The sequence below is a fragment of the Protopterus annectens genome, chromosome 11.part0, assembly GCF_019279795.1.
Source record: "Protopterus annectens isolate FY-2018-M chromosome 11.part0, PAN1.0, whole genome shotgun sequence".
NCBI lineage: Eukaryota > Metazoa > Chordata > Ceratodontiformes > Protopteridae > Protopterus > Protopterus annectens.
Genome location: NC_056745.1, coordinates 1,451,735,684 through 1,451,761,008, shown reverse-complemented (window position 1 = coordinate 1,451,761,008; position 25,325 = coordinate 1,451,735,684). Strand labels below are relative to the sequence as shown.

The 25,325-nt window shown below is 38.5% G+C and overlaps 1 protein-coding gene across 1 annotated transcript in view; it reads right to left on the bottom strand.

The window, feature by feature from the left end:
• Window positions 1–25,325, bottom strand: part of PTPRZ1 (protein tyrosine phosphatase receptor type Z1) — a 1,642,174-nt gene that overhangs the window by 370,323 nt on the left and 1,246,526 nt on the right. Inside the window, exon 19 of the mRNA XM_044088744.1 lies at window positions 18,062–18,144. Coding sequence (XP_043944679.1) covers window positions 18,062–18,144 — 83 coding nt within the window. The remainder of the gene's footprint in view (window positions 1–18,061; window positions 18,145–25,325) is intronic.

Here is a 25,325-nt window from a genome sequence, read left to right as displayed (position 1 = left end):
TGATTGTGATCTTTGTGTACTCTTAAGAGAAATTGTACTTTACTGTGTGTACCTATCATCCTCCCAATATGCACGTCCCTCATTGGTGCTAGTAGTGAGGATTGAGTCTCCTTGATTACTGTCCCAGTGCGAGGGTGTCACAATTACCATGACGCCATTGTATTAGCAGTCAATGTGAACAGGAAATCACCTGCTATAACACATTTCTGTAGGCAAAGGGCCCCAACAGAAATTAATCATTTAGCACAAATAGCAGAAATAAGGGCGAAGTAGGTATTCTATTTCAATAGGGCAGCATAGTGGTACTGCAGTTAACATTGCTGCCTCATATTATTTGATTTGCTAGTTCATTTCATGGTTGTGGCATATTTCCCATGTATTTACATTTGAATGTACATGGGAATTTTCCTGTTTTTACTGTTTCCTCCTATATCTAAAAGATATGCAATAAATAAATTGATGTTTCTTTGAACTGGCCAAAGGTACATGTACAATATGTGAACAGATGTGTATGCACCTTAAAATGTGTTGATGTCCTATTCAGGAATAATTTCAGTGCCTTGAACCCAGTGAATGCCAGCAAAAGATTTAGCTCACCCACCATCTTGGACTGGATTATGCAAGTTATCAGATAATGTATGAATTAATAAATGTGTGCATGCAAGAATCAAATGAGCCAAAGTTTTGAATATTTATTTATTTGGTTGGTAGTTAAGTTGGTTGAATTGGTCAACTGGACTGGAACACTGGCCTCATGTACCATTTTCAGACTCACTAGGGGAGTGCAACCTCATGAAGCCTGGAACGCTGACCTCCCATTCCATTTTCAGACTCACCACAGGAGTGCAACCTTATGAAGCATATAACAACATAATAACTTATCAGAAGAATAAACAAAATAAAATGTATACAGTATACTACAAGATTACTGGATAAAATCAACACATCCTTGAAATATTGCATGTGTAGTAAACACAACCTAATAAAAGTGTAACAATAGCCTAACGTTATAGCATTCTCCATTATTAAGATTATTCATGCTTGATGAAATTTCCACTATGTGGCTCAGGAAGGAAGTAGAGGGACTGGGGTGAAGGCAAACAAAGAGCATAATCGATCTGATAATGTAACTCCACTATGGACTGATGGCATCCTTATAGATACTAGTTATAGGACACGTCTTTGAGTCCATTTCTGGGTTTCTTCTACAGTTATCATTATTTTATCTGTATATGCTGCAGGGGGAATTTCTTGTTACTTTATTAGTACTACAGTTACAAAAACTATTCAAATGGTCCCTGAGTGCCATAGTTTTGTAAATTCAAAAATGCCAGACAAAGGTATCTGTGCAGATTATGTGTTCCATTTTTATCTTGTGATGATAAAAGCATGTATGCAAAACAAGCACTGAAATGCTTTTGGGCAAATGTAGTTACTCAATGTAGATCAGTCTGCGTGTATGTACCTTTAAGAAGCTATCCAAGGGCTTGCACAAGTGTATAAATACTGAACACATGAAAGCTAGACTGCCATTTTGTAGTAAGCTGTTGAGATGTAAGCATGTATGTATGCAAGGTCTGTCTGTTAATCAGTTTGTTTGTATTTTATAATGTTGCTTTCCATCCTGATGCATTTCTATGTATTAAAGCATCTAAATGAAATACCCCACCTGCTTGTCATCTATGTTACAGAGGGATGAGAGACATGTCTAAAGGACTTGATGTTATAGGCGACATAGCTAAAACAACGTAAGGCACTTGCCTGGGACTGGTGGAATATACAAGAGTGAACCATCCTTATAATGTGCATACTTCGTAAAACAGGTCAGAAACGCATTTCAGGTATTAAAACTTGCTCAGCACTATTTTTTTTTTCATAAAAAATGAAACGAGGCATACAGAACACTCTAAATGATGTTTGCATAAACTGATATGTATGATATTGATAAAAATATTTGAATTACTACGGAAAATATTAGAAATAAAGTCCGAATTGCATAAAAAGAATAAAATAAGGGGCAACCACATTTTTGCAAAGCATGTATTTTTTGTATTAAACAAAGATATCTGTGTTATCAGAAGTGTATAAAGTGTTTGCATGTTTGTGCAGTGTTACAGTAAAGTTATTTTGCAGAATACAGCCATTACAGAGCATATTTCGCAAAGTACAGTAATACAAAGCATAGTTCGCAAAGTAAACTATTTTGGAGAGTTTATTGTGCATTTGAATGTTATTACAAGCTCACAGAACAGTCTGTTCCTACATAATTACAAAGACCATATTTTCAGTGTATTAGTGCATACTTTGTGGGCATGGCAGATGGATTTTGAAAACCCAGTGCACTTGTGTTTGACAGCAATATTGCTGAGAACTGGAGAGTGTTTGAGCAAAAGTATATTTTCATACAGGCTGCATTTTCTGATAAAGATGACTGTACAAAGGCATTTATTCTACTTAATTTGGCTGGGTCAGAAACCATAGAAAGGGAATGTTCCTTTGTGTATGTACCTGCTATCTATACCAGAGAGGAGGAAAACCATCATATTGTTGCACCGGCTTAGTCAAGGGAGGACCCTGAGTGCTTGAATTGTAAATTTAGAGAAATGTGTAACCCCCAGACAAATGAAACAATGGGAAGGCACTTATTTTAAACAAGGGATCAAAAGCCTGGTGAAACTTTTGCAGCATATATAACTGATATATATTTATATCTGCTATTTAGTGATTTAAGGGATGAGTTGATAAAGGACGGACTTGTGTGTGGTAATAAAGATGCTGCTGTGAGAAAGATTTTGCTTCATGACAGTGATTTAACTTTGAATAAGGCCATTGAGATTTGTCAGACATACAAGCTCACAGAAAAGCACACGAATATGCTTACAAATGAGAGATGCATTATTCCAGTTACTTCTACAGCTCATGTTGATAATATAGTAGCATGTGCTTAAAAGAAACAGGCCCAAGCATATGGCAGCAACTGTTACCCCTGCAGCACTCATCGGTAAACCCCAGAGCTTTCTAACAAATTCCAGAGTTCACACAGTTTCAGTGAAGCATAAGTGTGAGTCAGCAAACTCAAAGCATGGGCCCCAACCTAGTTTCATTGCCATCTGTCATAACTGTGGTGGACGTCATGAATCTAAAAGGGAAAAATGTTTAGCTTTTGGTCAACAATGCCACAAATGCAATAAATGGAATAATTTCAAAAGGTTTTATAAATCAAAAGGCCTACATTCCTTTATTAAAAGGGAACATTTTAAGCAATGAGTTGATCAATTAGAGAGCTGTAACCCTATGATTTTATGTTGATGGTGTGTCAGTGCTTCATGAAACAGTTAATGCAGTAGATTTAAGGGCAAAGAATGAAGTATTTTGTACTGTCTGGAAAAATGGCAAACCCACAGAGCTCAAGTGCAATGTTATGTCAGCAGAAACATTTGCAAGTGTGTGTCATGGTGAAAGGCTTGACTTGGCAAGGTGTGTGAAGCTTGTTGCTTATGGAAGTGAAGAAATTCAAACCAAAGGCTCAGTAGTGCTTTCATGTCACTCTGCTGGAAGACGCTATGACTTGTTATTTTATGTGGTAGAGAGGCATATCCAGTCATTATTTGGGCTCAGAGACAGTTTGAAAATGGGACTGCTTTCATTTATAAGGATGTCCATCATGTTAGCTTAAAAGACCTGTACTGTAATTTCACCCAGTACATTTTTTCCACCTATGCTGATCTTTTCGAAGACAAACTAGGCCAACTTCCAGTTGTGTACTCCATGAAGTTAGACCCAGAGATCAGTCCAGTTATCAGGCCAGCACAAAAAGTTCCAGCAGCTATATAGGACAGGGTCAAAGCCGAGTTAGATAAAATGGTGAGACACGGTGTGAGTTGTTCAGTTGAAACTCTAACTAAATGGGTATCTTCCATGGTGGTAGCTCTAAAGAAAAGCTCAGATGACATCAGAATATGTATTGACCCACAAGATTTGAACAAAGTGCTAAAAAGACCTCGTCATAATCCAATGTGCACAGTCAAAAAAGTTGCAGCCTTGATGCCAAATGCCACAATTTGTTCTGTTTTAGATGCAAAGAGTTCATTTTGGCAAATTCAGCTTGACAAAAAAATCATCAGTGCTCACATGTTTAGTACTCCATTTGGCAGGTACAGATTTTTGAGAATGCCATTTGGGATAAATTCAGCAAGTGAAGTCTTTCAGCGTGCAATGGAGCAAAGTTTTTCTGGGTATCCTTGTGCTATTATAGTGGACAACATACTAGTAGGAGGTCGTGATGAAGCTGAGCATGACAGAAACCTCAGAAATGTTCTGGAAAGGGCACATCAAGTGAATCTTAAGATCAATCCACAGAAATGCAAATTCAGGCTACAAAAAGTTACTTATGTTGGTCATTTGTTTACAAGTACAAGCTTATGACCAGACCCTTCTAAGCAAACAGCCATTCTCGAGATGCCAGCTCCAGACAATGTTCAAGCCCTGCAAAATTTTCTTGGCATAGTTAACTACCTAGGTAAGTTCATTCCAGACTTGAGTCAAACATCAGCAACACTCAGAGGGTTAACATGTAAAGATGTATCCTGGTCATGGTTAGAGCAAGACAAAAGAGCATTTGAAGTCCTGAAACAGAGAATTGCTAGTCTACCATCTCTCAGATACTATGATGTTCACAAACCAGTTACACTTTACTGTGATACTTCGAAATTTGGTCTTGGCGCAGTCATTCTACAAGAGGATCAACCTGTTGCCTATGCATCAAGAACTCTTACCCAAACTAAAAGGCAGTATGCCCAGATTGAGAAAGAACTTTTGGCAATTGTGTTTGCATGTTTGAAGTTCAGTGATTATGTTTATGGTAGAACTATCCAGATCGAAATAGAACACCGACCTTTAGTCACTATCTTGAGAAAACCTATGCATTCAGCTCCAGCCCGACTGCAATGCATGATGCTGAGATTGAAAAAGTATAATTTCAATCTTGTTTACAAGAAAGGCAAACATCTTTATCTTGTTGATAAATTATCTGAATCCCCCAGAAACACTACAGAACAGCATGAGAATGGGAATCTTGATTTTGAGTCATGGAAGTGAGAAATTTTTCTTCTACACATCTGGATGAACTGAGAGATCACACAGCCACATATCCATTTTAAAAAGGCTCAACCACTTTACCAATCAACACAATAAAAATAATCCAACTCATGCTAAAGATGATTCAGGAAAAATCCGGAATATGTCACCACGACAGGAGCTGTAGGCTAATAAAATTGTTGAAACAAAAAAAGAGAAATAAACTTTAATTGATAAACTTTGAACAAATAAAAACAACAAACAGGCCTAAGTATGATGATCACTTTTGTTGGAACTTGCCTTCATCAGATCTAAGTGTACAGAGGTTTCTGTAGGTTAAAATAATAATAAACAATCAATCACTTTGTTACTAATGAACACACCTTCAAAATTACAACAAATGGCATATAAGTAGGAGTGAAATCAGGAAATAAAATCTTACAAAAAATGAGTATCCAATCAGGAGATTACATAATAATTCATTAGCCAATCAATAAGGACTTGGTAAAACTGGCATAGCTACATCACATAAGGCAAAGAAAGAAAAACTGGATAAAACAAGAAGTAAAACAAGAAAAATCTATTAAAGGGCAGCATAACATAAGCCTAACATCATGTCTTAGATCACTTGTTATTAAGAAATCATTGGCACAGGGTTAGTGAAAATCAAAACATGATGATACTTAGTAAGCTAATTTGTTCATCAGAATTAGTCAAGTCCTTAGTGATTGGCCGATGAATTTTTATGTAATCTTCTGATTGGATACTCATTTTTTGTAAGATTTTATTTCCTGATTTCACTCCTACCTATTTGCCATTTGTTGTAATTTTGAAGGTGTGTTCATTAGCAACAAAGTGATTGGTTGTTTATTATTATTTTAACCAATAGGAACCCCTGTGCATTTAGATCTGATGAAGGCGAGTTCCGCCGAAAGTGCTCATCGTACTTAGGCCTGTTTGCTGTTTTTATTTGTTCAAAGTTTATTGATTAAAGTTTATTTCACTTTTTTTGTCTCAACAATTTTATTAGCCTACAGCTCCGGACGTGATGACATATTCAGGAGTTTTTCTAACTTTATTAATCAAGGATGGCCATCAAAGCAATCTACTTTTACCTCAAGAAGTGCAACCTTATTTTCCATACAGAGAAGAGATTTTGTCTGAGAAAGATATCATTATGAAAAGTCCGAAAGTAATTGTTCCAAAGTCCTTGCAACTAGAGTACATTACTATCTTTCATTGTGGTCACCAAGGAGCTGATTCTACCAAAAGAAGGGCAAGAGGGCTAGTATTTTGGCCTTACATGTCATAAGTCATTGAGAGAGCACTTTCATCTTGTTCCATGCATAATAGTACTAAGCCACATCAACAGAAGGAACCACTTCAGCTAAACCAGATTCTGGAACTACCTTGGTCGTCAGTAGCCACCAATATCTTCGAGTGGAATGGTAAACATTATTTGGTGTTAGTAGGCTCTTACTCCAATTTGTGCAAGATTGACTTATTTCCTAATCTAGCATCCATTACTGTCATTATTAAGATGAAGCATCATTTTGCAGCACATGGTAGTCCACACAAAGTTATTTCTGACAATGGCACACAGTTTAAAAGCCAACAGTTCAAAAGATTTTCTGAAGTATGGAACTTTACTCATGTCACAAGTAGCCCTGAGTGCCACCAGTCAAATAGTTTGGCAGAATATGTAATTCAAAGTGCAAAACAGTTACTAGACAAGTCAACATTAAATGAGTGATGTTTTCCTGAATCTTTTGAGTCTCAGAAATATTCCTCATGATAAACATCTTGGTTCACCTGCTCAGAGACTTCTGTTGAGATAAACCAGAGCCACATTACCAATCAGTAGTCAACTGTTGGTTCCATGTGTCAAGAACAACAGATCAGTGAAAATCAATCTGTTGAAGAAGCCCTTAACCCAGAAGTCCTACTATGATAAGACCAGCAAACCACTCAATCCATTAGGAGAAGAAGTGGTAAGGATGCAGACGTCCAAAGGTTATGATCGGATTGGTGTCGTGAAGAGTATTTGCCCAGAGCCCAGATCAAACATTGTAGAATCACAAGGCTCAGTCTTTAGGCAGAATCAGAAACATTTAATACCAGTGTCTGAGCCTATATCACAGCACCTAGACTGTGAGAAAAACTCTTTGTCTCAGAGTGAGTTGTCCAGTGTTCCAATTCCAGAGGAAGTTCCAGATGACATTCCCTTTCCTGTGATGAATCCAGAAGTTCCTGATATGAGTTGTTCACTGAAGACTGTCTTTGTTGGTAAATTTGGTCCAGACTGTTATGTTACAAGATATGGTTGCATCCCTAAACCCTGTAACAGATACAAAGCAACTCGAACATGGACATTGTGTCTGTTTATAATGTCTACAATAATGCATGTCGAACTCCAATGCTGTTTTTACTAAGGGCAATCTTTTTAAGTGGGAGGATGTAGATCAATGTGTGTGTGTATGTACTCTTAAGAAGCTTTCCAAGGGTTTGCACAAGTGTATAAATATTAAGCACGTGCAAGTCTGACTGCCATTTTGTAGTAAGCTGTTGAGATGTAAGCATGTATGTATGTAAGATCTGTTAACCAGTTCATTTGTATTTTATGATGCTGCTATCCATCCCTATGTGTTTCTATGTATTAAAGCATCTAAACGAAATACCCTGCATGCTTGTCATCTATGATAGAGAGGGACAAGCGACACTCAGTATCTTGTTGTCTGACAGAGACCCTTAATCATCTTAAGTCTCCCAGATACTCAGCCTGTTTATTCCTTTATACCCTCTGGTTAGTTTTCTTCTTGTGAAATCATATTAAATGATGAAAAAAGAAGAAATGTCTACCAGTACTGTTTATGTTTGGTCTCTTAAAGCTGCAAGACTGTCATAATAAAGAAGCACTCATATATGGAAATGGGCAATACAGCTATATTTATAAATCTACCCATGTTTTCATGTTTACTATTTATACAGATAAGGCTAGCTCAATTCCTGCAAACAAGGGTGCAAAAAAGTTAAACTGACACACCAAATTATGGTCTGCTAAGAACATGATTGACATATTTATGTATAGAAGCTTTGTCCTACACTACTGACATGCAGTTATTGACGGGAAATTAATAAGCTGTACTGAGGACAACAAATTATGTCTTATTCTTAATAACATTGTAATAGTAACTTCCTGTCTTATAGACTCAGATTTCGGAGATGATTTCACAAAATGCAGAAGAATCAAATCACCTAAAATAATTGCCTAATATGTCTAACTAGGTACATTTCGAAATAAGCATTATACATGACAGATGTAATTAGGGCAGTGTGCAAAGGAATGACAGCATTCGTTATCCTGGATGATATGCCTTTATGTAACAGCTGTGCTAGATACAGTAAATACCAAACTGGTGTAATTACATGATGGTTGAATGAGACGGAATTTCTGCCCAGATTCCTAGATCCCTGACTACCTTGTTATTTTGGAGATGAGTATTAGCTATGCGGTATTGTGAGAGAAAAAAAAAAGATGTATCTCAAATGTGACATTGCCATACTTGTTTACATGTAATTTTACCCCTTACTCTGAATACTACTTGTTTACAAGGGGTAGTTGTTGTTGTAATGAGGTTGTATCAGAGGAGGATTTGACAGAAACACCAAGTCTGTGAACTTAGTTAACCAAAGGTTGATATTTCAGGTTTAGATGTTGGAAGAGTAGATGCCAAAAAGGTGGGTTCCCAGTACAGTGCCCTGAAGACATCACTACCTACATTTATGATTTCATGCTGAAAGGTGCCACCTACAAATCTAACAATGCGAGTTGCCTTTCAGTCAGTTTTTTATCCACCTCACCTCATACAAACTGGCATTTAAGGCACTTTGCTTATTTATGACACCAGCATGGGAAATAGTGCAAATGTTTGTCCAGATCCAGATAAGTTAAATGGATTTGATGATCACTGTTTGTAACCTGAGTGACTTTCTGAAATATATTGATCAACTTAAGCAAGCAAGGTCTCTCTCTCTCTCTCTCTCTCTCTCTCTCTGATTACTAGGACATTTCTATTTGTTCTTGTGGTTTTGGTCATAGTAGATAGATAACAGTGAGCACCCTGGTGACTCTTCAGTATGTGTGAGAGTGGCGATGTCATGTCTGCAGATCTCTGCTGCTTTCTTTTCCTGGTTGTAGAAAGCCTTGGAAATGACTTCAGCATATGCTACTTTGGTATGATTGAGCAGAGGTTTGACTGGTTGTGTTTAGTGCTCACACACCCTCTTATTTGGTGAAAGGGTAGCCTCTATACCGTGTAGATACTTAACATTCCTCACAGATCGATTTATGTACGTCAAGCAGACGTTTATGGTCTGTGTAAGAATCTGGCAGTTTCTACAGTGAGTTGTACGATTTTGGTAATAGATGGGTACAAGTCCATTGTTCATTCATGTCATTCATTTAGGCCTAGATCTTACAAGGTGAAGTGCTCAGCTATGCATGCTGCAGATTAGTCACTGGTGACACTATGCACGCTGCAGATTAGTCACTGGTGAATAGGTACAAAAGGTTAGTAGCTGCAAAGATTCATGTATTGTATTTATTTTAACTTTGTTGACCAGGTTAGTCTCACTAGGCTAGTAAACTCTTTTCAGGGGAGACCCCAGGTGGCATTTATACTACTTGTGGAAATTTATCCAGGGCATCTGGGAACTTCCTCTACTCTTTTTGATAGGTGTTATGGGATCTTTTATATCTTCCCAAGTTACCATCAACTCAAGGAGATGGGGCCTCAGTTTAATGTCTCATTTAACTAAGACAATAGCAATGATCGTATAACAAACTTAGGAAATGTTTAAGAAGGCAGGACAAGAACTTAAGAGGAGAAGTTAGAACAACCAACAAAGGATCATAGGATGTTACTAGGCTAAAGTCCCCAGGACCCTTACAAGTTGAGCCAAGTTCAACCCATGTTTCCAAGGGTGTCTGGTTCAAGCAGAAATGAAAATCAGCACCTATTGCCCCTGTCCAAGTGGGACATAGGTGGAGCACCTGGGGTGAATTTCCAGTTACCCATCCATTTGCCCAAATTATGCTTAAATAGGGCCAATGAGGGGCTTTGTTTAACATGAACAGGAAGCTTGTTCCAAAGGTGGGGCAACCTCTTTGAGACAAATCTGTCTCTCCTGTATGTTCTGTTGATGTCACATACCAGGTTAAGGTTCTTTGAGTGAGTGACCCCTGTGCCATTTGACTTGTGAATGTGCAGCATTTCCATTAAACCTGGGTCAGAGATTGATCTATATGCAAGGCACAGGTCGCCTCTGAGCAGTCTGTATGACAGAGAGTAAAGTGACAATGATTTCAGTTTGTCTGCATAAGACAGATCTCAAAGACCCTGAATTTTTTTGCAAGGAACCTCTGTGGTCTCTCTAATTGCTGTAGGTGTTTGGAAAGGAACATACCAAAAGGAGCATTGTACTCTATTATTGGCCTGATGAGGGAAGAGTACAGGGGGGTTATAACCACTTTTTTTTTGGAGATAATGCCCTGACTTATGAGATAAGCAATATACAATGCCCTTCTTACTACTGTGGAGACATTGTGATCAAAGTTAAGGCCACTGTCGAGCTGCATGCCCAGATCTCTCACCACTGACTGTGTGCTTAGGGTGTTGCTACTGATGTAGTAGTTTGCAGGAACATCACTTTTACCGAAAGGGATGATAATACATTTTTTTGCATTATGTTTAAGGCCATAACTTTGACACCAGTCATTTGTTTGTGTAAGACCCTCTTGTAGGATGCTGACATCATTTGGAGATTCTAGGACTACTCCCAGTTTGCAGTTATCAGCAAACTTTGTCAACCACAGTCCTTTAGGTTTAGCCTGTACTTCGGAGAAGTAGATTCTAAACATTGGTTATGGGTCTGCTGGAGGAGGTGGAGTACCCTATTTTGACAATATGAGTTCTATCAGTGAGCAAGTTTGCAACCCACCTGACAATATAGGAGTTGATACCCAGCTGGGTGAGTTTATCAGTGATACCTGGGATTGTGTCAAAGGCCATGGCTAAGTCTAGGTAGGCCATATGCACAGATATGCCCTTGTCTAGGGCTTTGGTGACTGTCTCAAAGAAGTCCACTAAGTTTAACAGGCATGATATCCACTTGACAAAGCCAGATTAGATGGGGTCGAGCATTTGGAGATTTCCTATATCTTTGTTAATAAGGTCCATGATAATTCATTTCATGGCCTTTCAGATAAGGCTGGTCAGGATAATGGGTCTGTAGTTTCTGGGGTCCATGGATACACCCCCTTTGTGCAAAGGAATGATGGTAGCTGTTTTCTATTCTGCTGGGATGAAGCCAGTGCTTAGGCTGTTACTGAAAAGCATGTCCAATACTGATGCTAATTCCTGTTTTTACCCATGTAGAACACAGCCCAGAATGTTGTCTGGTTCCATAGAGGCTGTGTATTTTGCATTGGACAGGGTGTTTAAGACATGCTCCTCAGAGATTCTATGTGGGGGAAAGTGTTAGGGATGCTCTGAGGTATATGTGGCGGGGACAGGGTAGTGAAGTTTTCACTGAACCTGTCAGCCAGCAGGTTTGCTATATCCACAGGTTCTGTATCTGTAGTACCATTAACTATGAGTTCAGCACAAATCTAGGCCTTACCTTTGAGGTTATGGATGTAATTAAAGAATGCATTGTGATTATCCTTAGTTAGGGAAGTTAATATGGATTCATAGTTAGCTTTGGAGGACTTCACTAGGAGACTAATTTGCTTGTTTAAGTTGAGGAGGGAGTGTTTCCAGTTTTGAGACCATTCCTTCCTACTCTTAGACAGCAATTTTTTTCTCCTGTTGTTTAGCCTATTGTCAGTTATCCACCAGGCAGGTTTGTTTTTCCTTGAAGATCTTGCTATGGTTCTATCAGGTACGGAAGAGTCAATACAATTATATAAGTGCTCATACAAAGCATTGGTGTCTGTTCCATCAGTGAGGGAGGGGCTATGAAGCTATTTATGCTGTCAGGTAAGAGGTTGTAATTGGCCTTGGAGAAGTTTTTTGGTCTAGTTGTTGATGGGGGGGGGGGGGTCTTGTGTTATATTTACTTCTAGCGAGACTGACTTGTGGTCAGACCTCACCAGGGATGGCTATTCACTGAGGATGGTGCAGTGGTCCCCCATGTTGTTGAGGACCAGATCCAGGATGTTTGAGCTCCTTGTGGGTGTGTCAACCAGCTGGAGTTTCAGTGACAATCATGAATAAATTGACAGCAGTAAGTTTGAGAGAGAAACATAACAGATATAGCAATAATAAGAACTTCAGAGCTCTTTAAGCACACATTTGCTAAGACTACAGCTGCAGGACACTAAGAACGCCCCTCATAAACACGGACAACCAAAAGCAAAATTATAAGAATGAAAATTTAAGTGAGCACACTAGGCAACAGTAAAAATAATTTGTTCAGTCAGTTAGATGGGGAAATTAAAAAGTGCACTGGCTGGTACTATGCAGTATCAGCAACTGTGATCATGCTCAGTGTACAGTGTCACACAACATTACAACACCAACAACTGTGATCATGCTCAATGTACAATGTCACACAACTATACAACACCAACAACTGTGATCATGCTCACTGTACAATGTCATACAACTATAAGACACCAACAACTGTGATCATGCTCAATGTGCGTCACACAACTATACAACACCAACAACTGTAATCATGCTCAATGCACAATGTCATACAACTATACAACACCAACAACTGTGATCATGCTCAATGTACAATGTCACACAACTATACAACACCAACAACTGTGATCATGCTCAGTGTACAATGTCACACAACTATACAACACCAACAATTGTAATCCTGCTCAATGTACAATGTCATACAACTATACAACACCAACTGTGATCATGCTCAATGTACAATGTCACACAACTATACAACACCAACAACTGTGATCATGCTAAATGTACAATGTCATACAACTATGCAACACCAACAGCTGTGATCATGCTCAATGTTCAATGTCACACAACTATACAACACCAACAACTGTGCTCATGCTCAATGTTACAGTGTCACACAACTATACAGCACCAACAACTATGATTATGCTCAATGTACAATGTCACACTATACAACACCAACAACTATGATCATGCTCAGTGTACAATGTCACACAACTATACAGCACCATATGTGATCATGCTCAATGTACAATGTCACACAACTATACAACACCAACTGTGATCATGCTCAATGTACAATGTCACACAACTATACAACACCAACAACTGAGATCATGCTCAGTGTACAATGCCACACAACTATACAGCACCAAATGTGATCATGCTCAATGTACAATGTCACACAACTATACAACACCAACTGTGATCATGCTCAATGTACAATGTCACACAACTATAAAACACCAACAACTATGATCATGCTCAGTGTACAATGTCACACAACTATACAGCACCAACAACTGTGTTCATGCTCAATGTGCAATGTCACACTATACAACACCAACAACTGTGATTGTGCTCAGTGTACAATGTCACACAACTATACAACACCAACTGTGATCATGCTCAATGTAAAATGTCACACTATACAACACCAACAACTGTGATCATGCTCATTGTACAATGTCACACAATTATACAACACCAACTGTGATCATGCTCAGTGTACAATGTCACACAACTATACAACACCAACAACTGCGATCATACTCAATGTACAATGTCACACAACTATACAGCACCAAATGTGATCATGCTCAATGTATAATGTCACACAACTATACAACACCAACTGTGATCATACACATTGTGCAACATCAAGCAACATTTAAAACAATGCACAGGAATACAACAGCCAACAGAAACTCACAATGCAAGTTCACTTCCAGGAAATAATAACTCAGACCACTGCAAAGTCCATGTCTCTCACAATAGAAAGATGGTTAAAACAAATCTAAACTTTAAAAACACTATCAGTCAATACAAAACTCAATACTAGCTATAAGTTTGCTGAATTAAGCACTTCCCTGGTGTTGGAGAGATCAAAGCTGTAGTAAATTCCAATGAATAAGTTTCAGCCAGGCAAAGTAAAACAACAACAAGCAAATCTTCAAAATGAAGGGCAACGTCAAACAACACATCAGAATTTAAAACAATGCATATGCATACTGTGGTCAATAGACAGTCATAATGCAAGCTCACTTCCAAAAAATAATGGCTCACAGCTCCAAAAATTCAGCTTCTCTCACAACAAAAAAATCACAAAAACAGTTATAAATTTCAACAATGCTGCTAGGCAGTTCAAGTCTCAATATTAGCTATAAGTTAGCAAAATTAGGCACCTCTTTGATGCTGGAATTATCGGATCTGTTGTCAAATCCAGTAAATAAGTTCTCAGTTTTATAAATAGCTTCTTATAGGTTCATAGGTTCATAGGTTCATACTAGGCTATCTGCCCTAGGGCATTTATAAGCCTAGCCAGAATGTGTTTGGCTTTCGCCACCCATTTTAAATTAAGTTTGCTATGCCCTTTTTTTGAGGTTAGTATACTGTGCCTCTGTCTAACAGTGACACAAAAGTCATACCCGGGGTAAACCTACGATCTCCCATCCACTCATCAAGATTCCTCTTGAAGAGAGTCAATGAGGGACTCTGCCTAACCTGGACTGGGATTTTATTCCAGAGTGAAGGGAGCCTCTGGGTTATGAATCTGTCCCTCCAGCATGTCCTATTTATTTCAGTGCTGAGGTTCAAGTCTCTCGAGCTTGTAGCTCGATAGGATTTGGATTTTCTGAGGTGCAGCATGTCCATTAATTCCGGGTTGGACATGGCTTAATACGTCAGGCACAGATCGCCTCTGAACAGACGGTATGCCACTGAGCAGAGCTGGAGTTTCTTTAACCGGGCAGCATATGGCATCTGTTTGAGCCCTTTGTTCCTCTTGGTGAGGTACTTTTGGGGTCTTTCCAGTTGCTGCAGGTGTCTGGTAAGGTACATCCCAAAAGGGACATTGTACTCAATTATGGGCCTGATGAGGGATGAGTAAAGAGGCATGATGACCTCCCCTGATCTAGATGTGAATCCCTTCATGATTAGGTGGGCTATATAAAATGTTTTTCTAACCACTTTGGCCATGTGGTTGTCAAATGAGAGATTGCTATCAACTTGGGTCCCCAGGTCCCTAATTACTTCTTCTGTACTTAATGGATTACCACCTATGTGGTAATTTGCGGGCACTTTGTTTTTGCCAAAGGGGATGACTATGCACTTTTTGGAGTTTAGCTTGAGGCCATGGCTCTGGCACCAGTTGTCTGTTTCTATGAGGCCCTTTTGGAGGATGTTTGTGTCAGCTGGAGAGTCGATTATGGTGCCCAGTTTGCAGTCATCTGCGAACTTGGTCAGCCACAGTCCTTCCATGTTGGCCTGTACCTCCGAGAAATATATACTGAACAAGAGAGGTCCCAGGACTGAGCCTTGTGGGACGCCACTTGTAACTGGTTTGGAGTCTGACATGGCTCCAGCAATTCTAACCATGTGAGCCAGTTTTCAACCCATCTAGTGACATAGGGGTTTATATTTAAGCTGGTGAGCTTATCTATAATGCTCGAGTGGGGTATTGTATCGAAGGCTTTTGCGAGGTCCAGGTAGGCTGTGTGGACCACCTTCCCCTCATCAATGGCCTTGGTGACTGTTTCAAAGAAATCAACCAGGTTTAAGAGGCAGGCTCTGCCCTTAACAAAGCCGAACTGGGTAGGATCCAGTGTCTGTAGGTCCCCAATATCTTTATTTATGAGGTCCATGATTATCCTTTCCATAGCTTTGCAGACCAAGCTAGTCAGGCCTATGGGGTGATAGTTTCCAGGATCCGTTGAGGCACCACCTTTGTGGAGAGGGACCACAGTTGCTGTACGCCACTCTTTGGGTACATATCCTGTAGTAAGGCTGAGATTGAACAGTAGTTTTATGTTTGGGTTTAGCTCTTCTTGGAGTTCATGTAGGACGCAGCCAGGGACACCATCTGGTCCCATTGATGCTGTGTTCTTTGCTTTGGAGAGGGTGGCTCTTACCTGAGCATCCAAGATGTCAGGGGGGCAGCACTCTGTTGGAATAGATATTTGCCCTTTTGGTGGGGAGGGGGGGGAGAAGTTTGCGCTGAACCTGTCAGCTAGGATGTTGGCAATGTCTGTGGGTTCGGTGTATTTTTTGTCATTTTGGACTAATTCTGAGCATATCTGGGAATTACCACCCAGGTTCCTAACATAACTAAAGAAAGCCTTGTGATTATCCTTAGTGTCCTGTGCAATTTTTCTCTCGAAGCTGGCCTTAGACAATTTTATGAGTGCCTGTAGTTTTTTTCTAATACTGATCAGAGATGCCTTCCCTTTTTGGAATTTTGCTCTATCATTTAGTAGCTTCCTCCTTCTATTGTATAGCTTGTTTATGGCTGGGGTCCACCAGACAGGACGTCTGACTTTGGAGGATTGGGTCTTGGTTTTATTTGGGATCGCATGATCCATGCATTCCTGAAGGTGTTCATAGAATGCGTTTATAAAGGATTCTGCGGTCTGGGCCATATTTTCCACAGGCCCGGGGGCTTTGAAGGGTTCCACCTCAGTTTTGAGGAGTGTGAAATTTGCTTTAGAGAAGTTTTTCACTGTGGTTTTCTGGGCAGGGTGGTGTCGGGATGTGAACATCCAGTGAGATTAGTTTATGGTCTGATCTTACCAGTGAGGGATACACTTCTGGTCTGGAGCATAGAGTCCCCATGTTGGTGATGATCAGGTCCAGTATGTTTTCTCCTCTTGTGGGAGTGGTAACAAGTTGTTCCATAGCATTTGAGTTTATAAATTCTAGGAACCTTTGGGCTAGGGTGTTGGAGCTAGAGGAATGCTCCCAGTCTATGTTTGGGTAGTTGAAGTCACCCAATATAATGGTGTTTGGAGAGACCTTCATATTTTCCAGTGTTCTCATGAAGGCTGAGTGGGGTTCCTGGATTAGGGAGGGTGGTCTGTAGCAGGCTATAAACTGGAAGGCAGTTTTACCCACTGTTAGTTGCACATGGATAGTCTCTGATGCTTCGTGCTGTGCCAACAACCTGGAGGTGTGGGTATCTTTGACGAATATTGATACTCCCCCTCCTTTTGTGGGTCGGTCCAAGTTTTGGGGCTGAAAAGCATGGTATGAGGTATAACCTGGTAGTGCTGGGGTGCTCTCGGGAGCCTTGAACCAGATTTCTGTTACTGCACAGATATCGATTTTCTCCATGCTAAGGAGAGTTTTGAGTGCATGCATCTTGAGGTTTAGACTTCTGGCGTTGAGTAGCATTACTCTTAGTTTCTTATCCCTTGTGATACCTATGGAGGTGGGTTTGTCTTTTGAGCCTTGCCTAAAAAAGGCACTATGGGGGTAGCAAGAGCCTTTGCCAATATCCAAAAGCCCAAGGGTGACAGATGCAGGCCGTCCCTAGCGAAGCATCGTGGCTTGTCGAGCATGTCATCCCAGGCTGACAGGCATTGGAGTTGCAGCCTTAGAGGAACCCAAATCTGGTAAACAGCATAAAAGTTTAGAAGAAATATGCTGTACGTTACATTACTTCTTTACTAAGGCTATTACCTTAGTAATATTGCTTACATTTTTCATTTTAAATTGCTAAAACACAAATTTTATTAATTCTGGAATAATCATAAAAGCATAGTCTGACACATTTCAGTGCAGGAAGTGTCTTGACATGCATTAGGTTCACTGCGGGAGATTGCAGCAGTTGAGGGAAATGCTGTATTGCATGTACCAGGCAATGTAAACATTTTTGAATGTAAACACTGTGATGTTTAAAAGCTATTCATATGATAGCCAAGCATTTATACAGCACTGTGCATCATGTTCTTAAATACATTTAAATAATTAAGAAAAATATACAATTCTATACTCACATCAACATAGTTCGCATTGATATAATCAGTTATTTTCCCATCTTTGTCTGCAAGCTGTGAAAGTTTCACTCTGCTGTGATCATCTGAAAAAAAATCTGAAATTAGTAGCGAATGCTACCACTAAAATCATTTAATTTTTCTAAAAAGCAATGTTACCTTTAATAACATAATTACGTTCATTTTTAGAAGTTGTTCTTAGTCAGAAACACACATAATGTATTGTAGTGGAAATCAAGTGACACGAATCAATCCTTTTCCAACTTAAGTTTCTATTACATTTAATTATATTTATAGTAATAGCAGATGTGAAGATGCTGTTTTTCCATATGATTTAATAACTTGTATGAACAAGTAGCTAAATGTTTATTCCATTTGTTTGAAATTTTTACATTTTTGAAGTGATATAAAATGTTATCATCTAAATCTAGAAGATTTTCTTCCTGTGCTCCCAATGAAAACAGGTCCTGTGAAATCTGATATTCCATTTAACAAAATATATGTGATAACAAACTAATATAAGCATCATCTATAAGTCTAGTAGTCTAGTTGATGGCAAAGTGTGAAATGTATACTGACACAATGAATAGGGTCCACAGCATAATCTTTATTTGAAACCACTGAAATGGATAGTATTTATACACTCTCAACACCATTCACAGAAGGAGAATTTTTGTTTTCAAAATAGAAACAAAGGTGAGGTTATATTCCACATGGGAGTAAACCAATATCCTATGAAATGGTAAAAGGAGTGCAACATTTTTAATAACTATAATATTATTTAATATGCAAGACATAACATTAAAACCTTTGCTAACCATAGTGAAAATAAGTGTCAAATCACATTATGTTGTCCATTTATGTACCAACTCCCCTAAAAATATTATAATTTTAACAAGAGTATTTTTAAAATAGTACTGATTTTACAATCAAAACCTTCTAATTTGTAAAGCAAAACTTGTTTTATTATTTAGATGATAGGTTGTGTGACAAACATCAAAGTGAAAAAAAAGACTTGCTTGACAGAGCCATTGTCAAGGTTTCAAGAATGTTGTTATTTGTTTTTGTTAGCAGTCCTCATCACACTTTCTGGTGGTCATTAAGTCCACCAGTCTAATGTCTGCCATTAATAAACCAGATAGCAAAACTTCCACAATTACAGTTTGCCAAAGAACCAAGTCATTATTCAGAATTAGTAATTACTTTTTTTGCAGGAGACAAGTCTTCTAGTCTCTGTACCACAGGAGGAAAACAAACCCCTCTCACGCTGTCCAAACTAATATATACTTATAAAAGCAAATAGTGTTGTATGAGTATATTTTATTTTCTTTGTACTGTTTTTAGTGTAGGGTCCCTTTAAATTTTGGATGATGTTGTTTAATTAAGTGTTTTTTTAATTAGATTTATATATATATATATATATATATATATATATATATATATATATATATATATATATAGATCCTCCCTTTAAGTGCCTTTTAGATTCTGATGAAGTCCAGTTTCTTTTTGGAAGAAAGCGCTCAATTATTTTTTAATATTTTTATTACTGACTTGACACCCTAAATTTTCCTTCTCTAATCTTGTTTGTTACTTCTTTGCTAACCTCTCTTTCTCTAATGTTGTTTGCTACTTCTTTGCTAACCCAATCCTTCTTTAATCTTATTTTTTCCTTGTACCATTATTGTTGTATTTTTTCTATCTGTTTGCTATTGAAGCTACCTTGGTTCATTAATAGACACCCTTTAGCTATGAACTGCATTTATTCTTTGTAATATTTTACTGTTCCCAATTTTACTTTTATTTGCAATCCTGTTATATTACCTTATATTGGAGCTTGCATTAATTCTTTGTAATAATGTATTATTTACAATTTACTTTTATTTTTATTTGTAGTCCTGATACATTACCTTAATGTTGGAGCTTATCTCCCCGGGCCTCTACTGAAAATGGATATGTATCCAGTTAGACTAGCCCGGTCAACAAATGTAATATAAAATAAAATAAAAAAAAAATAAAATATTATGTTTTTAAGTCTGTGGTGTTCCATCTGATTCAGCTGCTGTGATACTACTTGATTTTATATTTTTTTCTGGTTGTATGTTGTGTCGCTCCACTTTTAGTATTGAATTAATATATGCTTATACCACCTCCTGGGCTGCAGCAGGGCAGCAAAAATGGAAATATGTGAAAACAAATGGACTACGTTGGTCACACAATTAAAAACATTCCATAGTTATTTCCTAAAGAAAACAGTGTTGGCAGCTGCAACATCCCTGAGATGAACATAACAGTTTGCACTCGATAAGGTGTAGGGAAGCCAACACTAAAGGGCTAAGAACAAACATTCAACTATCACCAGAGGAGTGTCACACATGCACTCTTAATCCGTTACCTGCTAGTAATTAACTTGCTGGTTGACAAATTTAAAATATGTCAAGATTTTTTAAGTCTATTTTTGGGAAGTCCAGGTGCCCATAATTCTGTTGCAAAATATTTTTTCTGGCCTCCTCATGATCTATCACATGTACATCTCTGCTTGTTTCTTGTAGCACCTTTTCAAAAGCTATGAAAGCCTCGCCTTGCCTGTAGCAAAGTCCTACACTGTATGTCACTCTAATGAGGAGCACCTTTTTTTCTTCAGGATACCTTCACACACACACCATAACTGCTGTGGCACACAATGCATCAAGCATGTCACTGCACTTGTTTTGACCTAATGACCCTGGCAGAACTGAGGCTAGCATTCATGAAGTCCTGTATTGCTGGCCATCCCATGTGACTAAGACATATGCAGTGGGGCAGACAACCTCCAAAAGCTTCCTGAAAGGAAAGATTACTTATTTATTTATTATTATTTATTTCAGTGGTGCCCAAACTTTTTCAATTCTTGGCTCCCTTGCTGAATCCAGGTTTTCCTAAGGCGCCGCCCTCCCAGCATGCAAAAAGTGCATATTTAATTTATTTATTTATTTATTTACTTGACATTTGTTTAATGACTTTGCCTGACTGGACTAGGAGACCTGGGGAGAAAAGCTCAAAAGTACAATAAAAAGACAATTGCCAAAAAAAGTGTACATTCTGCTTAACAGCATAACACTGATCTACTATGGTTGAGGTAAGCAAACCGAATGGCAACCTTATTAACTTTAAGTTTATAAGAGCAATATTTAAAATCTGTCCCTATTATTTGGCTCTATCCAGCATACCTCTCAGCTGTATAGATTTTTGCAGAATGTCCAGATTTTTGCCTCATATTTTTGGTCTTTTTCTCATAAAATTGTTGTTTTCTGGCAAATCAGTGGCAGACCATTGAGGTTGAAGTCAGAAAATAATGACAGACAGTTAAGTTTCATACTTCATACCCTTCAGAAAATTCATGCTAATGCAAAGCCTGCATTTCTATCAACTTTCTAAGTTTGTGAGAGCAGTACTTAAAAGTGTCCCTATTTTGTGCCTTTGTACCCCCAATATTTTTGGCTTTGTCAAGATTTCTTGATCTAAGAGGGCAAGAGGTATGTGTCCAGTGGTATGGTCCAGACTTACACAGACCTCATTGCTGCTGCTGCCAGGTATCACTCTCACTCTTCACTCTCTCCCCCCGTGACACACACGCACACACACACACACACACACACACACACACACACACACACACACATACACACATACAGTCACTTCCTCATTCATACCTGCATTCACTCACACATCGCTCTCACTCTCCCAATCACACACACAGTCACTCCCTCATTCATACCTGCATTCACTCACACATCGCTCTCACTCTCCCAATCACACACACACACACACACACACACACACACACACACACACACACACACACACACACACACACACACAGTCACTTCCTCATTCATACCTGCATTCACTCACACATCGCTCTTACTCTCCCAGTCACACACACAGTCACTCCCTCATTCATACCTGCATTCACTCACACATCGCTCTCACTCTCCTAATCACACACACAGTCACTCCCTCATTCATACCAGCATTCACTCACACATCGCTCTCACTCTCCTAATCACACACACAGTCACTCCCTCATTCATACCTGCATTCACTCACACATCACTCTCACTCTCCCGATCTCAGACACACACACAGCCACTTATTCATTAATTCCTGCATTCATTCACACATCACTCTCAGTCTCCTGATCTCACGCACACAGCCACATCTTCATTCATTCTTGCATTCACTCACACATCGCTCTCACTCTCCCAATCTCTCTCACACACACAGACTCTTTTGCTTTCATGCACACATTAACTCACACATGCAGACAGACACGCACACACTCATACAGGCATTCACTTACCTGACGTGCCAGTTCCAAGTGCTCCACGAACCGGTACTGGTCCGTGACCCGGTGGTTGGGGGTCACTGCTATACTTGATGCCAGTTCTGCTAATAAGCTACAGTGTAGGTCTAGACTTAGTTTGCCACAAACTAATAAGCTTAGCTGCAAAATAAACTGCAAACTGTTTGCAGTTTATTTTGCAGCTAAGCTTATTTGTTTGCGGTGCCCCTGTGAAGAAGTTGTGGCTCCCCAGGGCGCCGCAGCGCACACTTTGGGAACCCCTGATTTATTTATTTATTTATTTATTGGCATTTGTTAACCAGGAAAGACCACTGGGCCAATGACCCATTTTCAGTGGAGGCCTAGGGAGAAAAGCTCCATACAATCACAGAAATGTTTATATAACATCAGCTTAACTTTGAAAGTCAAGAAAGTTTTTACACAATGCAAATTTAAGTAGATATACAAGACAAGTACATATTATAGAGGTATACAATACAAGAAAAATAAACCCAGTGTGTTATATTTAAAGACTGAATGGTATCCTAGTGAGGAATAAGGCAGGAAGTTTTGTCCATGAACAGCTATATAAACTGTTTAAACAAGCCATTGTCCAAGACACAATAAATGTTACAAAGGTCTGTAATCAAATTTGAAGGGATGCTCTTCCATTTATAATTACATACTAGATTTCAGTGAATACACCTGTAATTCCCATAGAATTTAAGAGAAATAAGATATAATTATTTCCATAGCTTTACATAACCTTATAGTTAAGCTAAGTGACATAAAGCAATTAATGTCACTTAAACTATTGCCCTTGTGACTAGAGAGAACAATGGACAATTACCACTAAATAGGGATGTAAACATTCTATAAGAACTGGTTGAATAAAAGGATTAGAGGATGAATAGTGGTATCATTAGCATTTGTCAAATATCTGGATCTACCAAACTACCTCAAATATTTGCAACTTACTACTGCCCACAAATTTATCTTCAGACCTTCTGATTGTCTCACCCTTAGCTCTAGCTTCACTTTCTACCTCCCAAATAGGCCCTTAGATCTGAGAATCAGTAACATCTTCAGGTTCACAAACCCAACCTCCCACCTGGCCAACTTCTCTTCTCTTACTACTTAGCCAAGAGTTGGAATCCTCTACCATTACCTATCAGAACAATCTCAAATCCTGCCCACTTCAGAACCTCTCTCCACACTTTCCTATCTTCCTCCTGGAACTGTACTTGTACTCAGCCTCCTTGAACACCTAGTTCTAATAACATATTCCATCTCAACTATCAATGCTGTGCTTTATCTATAAACCCTCAAAAAACATTTTTGTAACCTGTTCACTAGTAACTGTCCGGCCACTAAATTGCCAACTGTGTTTTCAGCCTAGTAATCCAATATTTGTTAGCTAATGGTTTACTACAAATGTATATAATTTTATTTGGTTGTTCTTTTATTGTATTAAGGAGATTTTCTCCCTGGGCCTCCACTGAAAACGGGTTCTGTATGGCCCAGTGGACTTTCCCGGTTAACAAAAACTGCAAATAAATAAAAAAAAAAAAAATGAACTACGCAACATCACCTAAGCCCCAAATTCCAACATTTAAGCAAAAACACCAGCGTATGGAAAAAGAAAATAAATGAATACCAGATCCCATAACTAAATGTTATAGTACTTGTTATAATGCATTCCAAATTCTAAATGGTATTTTTTGGGTGGGGAATGGAAGACCCTCCTTGCATCCTTTACACATCTTACCTCCTAATTCACACAGTCTTGAAGGAGAAAAAAGATGCTATTTCTTTATTTGCACAAACACCCATTACTACACCCATTTCTGTGGCTGTACTATGGACTGAGAATATACTTAAGTAGGAAGAGTGCACAGATTTACCCTAATCACAAACATTGTCCTTCCAATATTTTTTTAGTTTAGACTTTTGATTTCAGGCAACTGGCATTTGAACAGTTACTCTCCTGAAGAACTGCATACTTTAATCAAAAATATACAATACCACTATCACTAAGGCTGCGGGTTATTAGTTAATCTTTTTTTTTTTTTTTAATAAAAACAGGTAAATGTAACTGTCAGTAAACCGTGGAAGAGAACAGTATATAACTGCTGCTATAGCAATATTATCTTTGTCTCAGATGAAGCATGAGGAGAGATGATTATTAAAATACCTAATATCATTTTTGGCTCAGTACACATTTTTTCTTCCATGATTAGTTCAATCAAGTGGGAGAGATGCTCCTCATATTCATTACATAAATGAAAAACTTTGTTTATAATCATGGATTTTTGAGTCGACAATTCTACAGTGCTCTTAGTTGTTTTAATGATGTTAGACAGCTGTTAATAAGAGCTCCTGCATTTATATTGCAGATATCCAAACTAATATCCCAGAAGTCTGGTTGACCAAGTTTGCTTATTTCGGCAAACTTTGTGCTGTTGTTATCTACTCATCTGCTGACACTTAACATCTTCATCATGGGCTGGAATATATACACACCTGGTGTAACTAAAACATTCTCAGGTTAAATGGAAAAATGTCCAGCACTGCAGCATTCAGGAAAACAAAAATTGCACTCATATCATATATTATAATATGGGAATTTATGTGGACAACTCTCTCTTTCTCTCTTATTTGATCACCGTGTTTTCTGCATAGTCAGGAAAGCCTCCTTGGCCCAGTTAATTTTCAAGAGACTATCTTCAACATCCAAAACACTATATTTTTCCCTTATCAGACTTATCAATGAGTGCAATGCCTTCTTTGGTATGAACAAATCCAAGTGTAAAACTCTCAACTGGAAAGGCCCCAAGGGTTTATAACCAAGAGAATTAAAGACATTAACTCCAACAACTATCTTTAGGGATTAGTACAATTTCCTTAAACTCAGGAGCTTATAGTTTGCTGAGAGGTGTATTT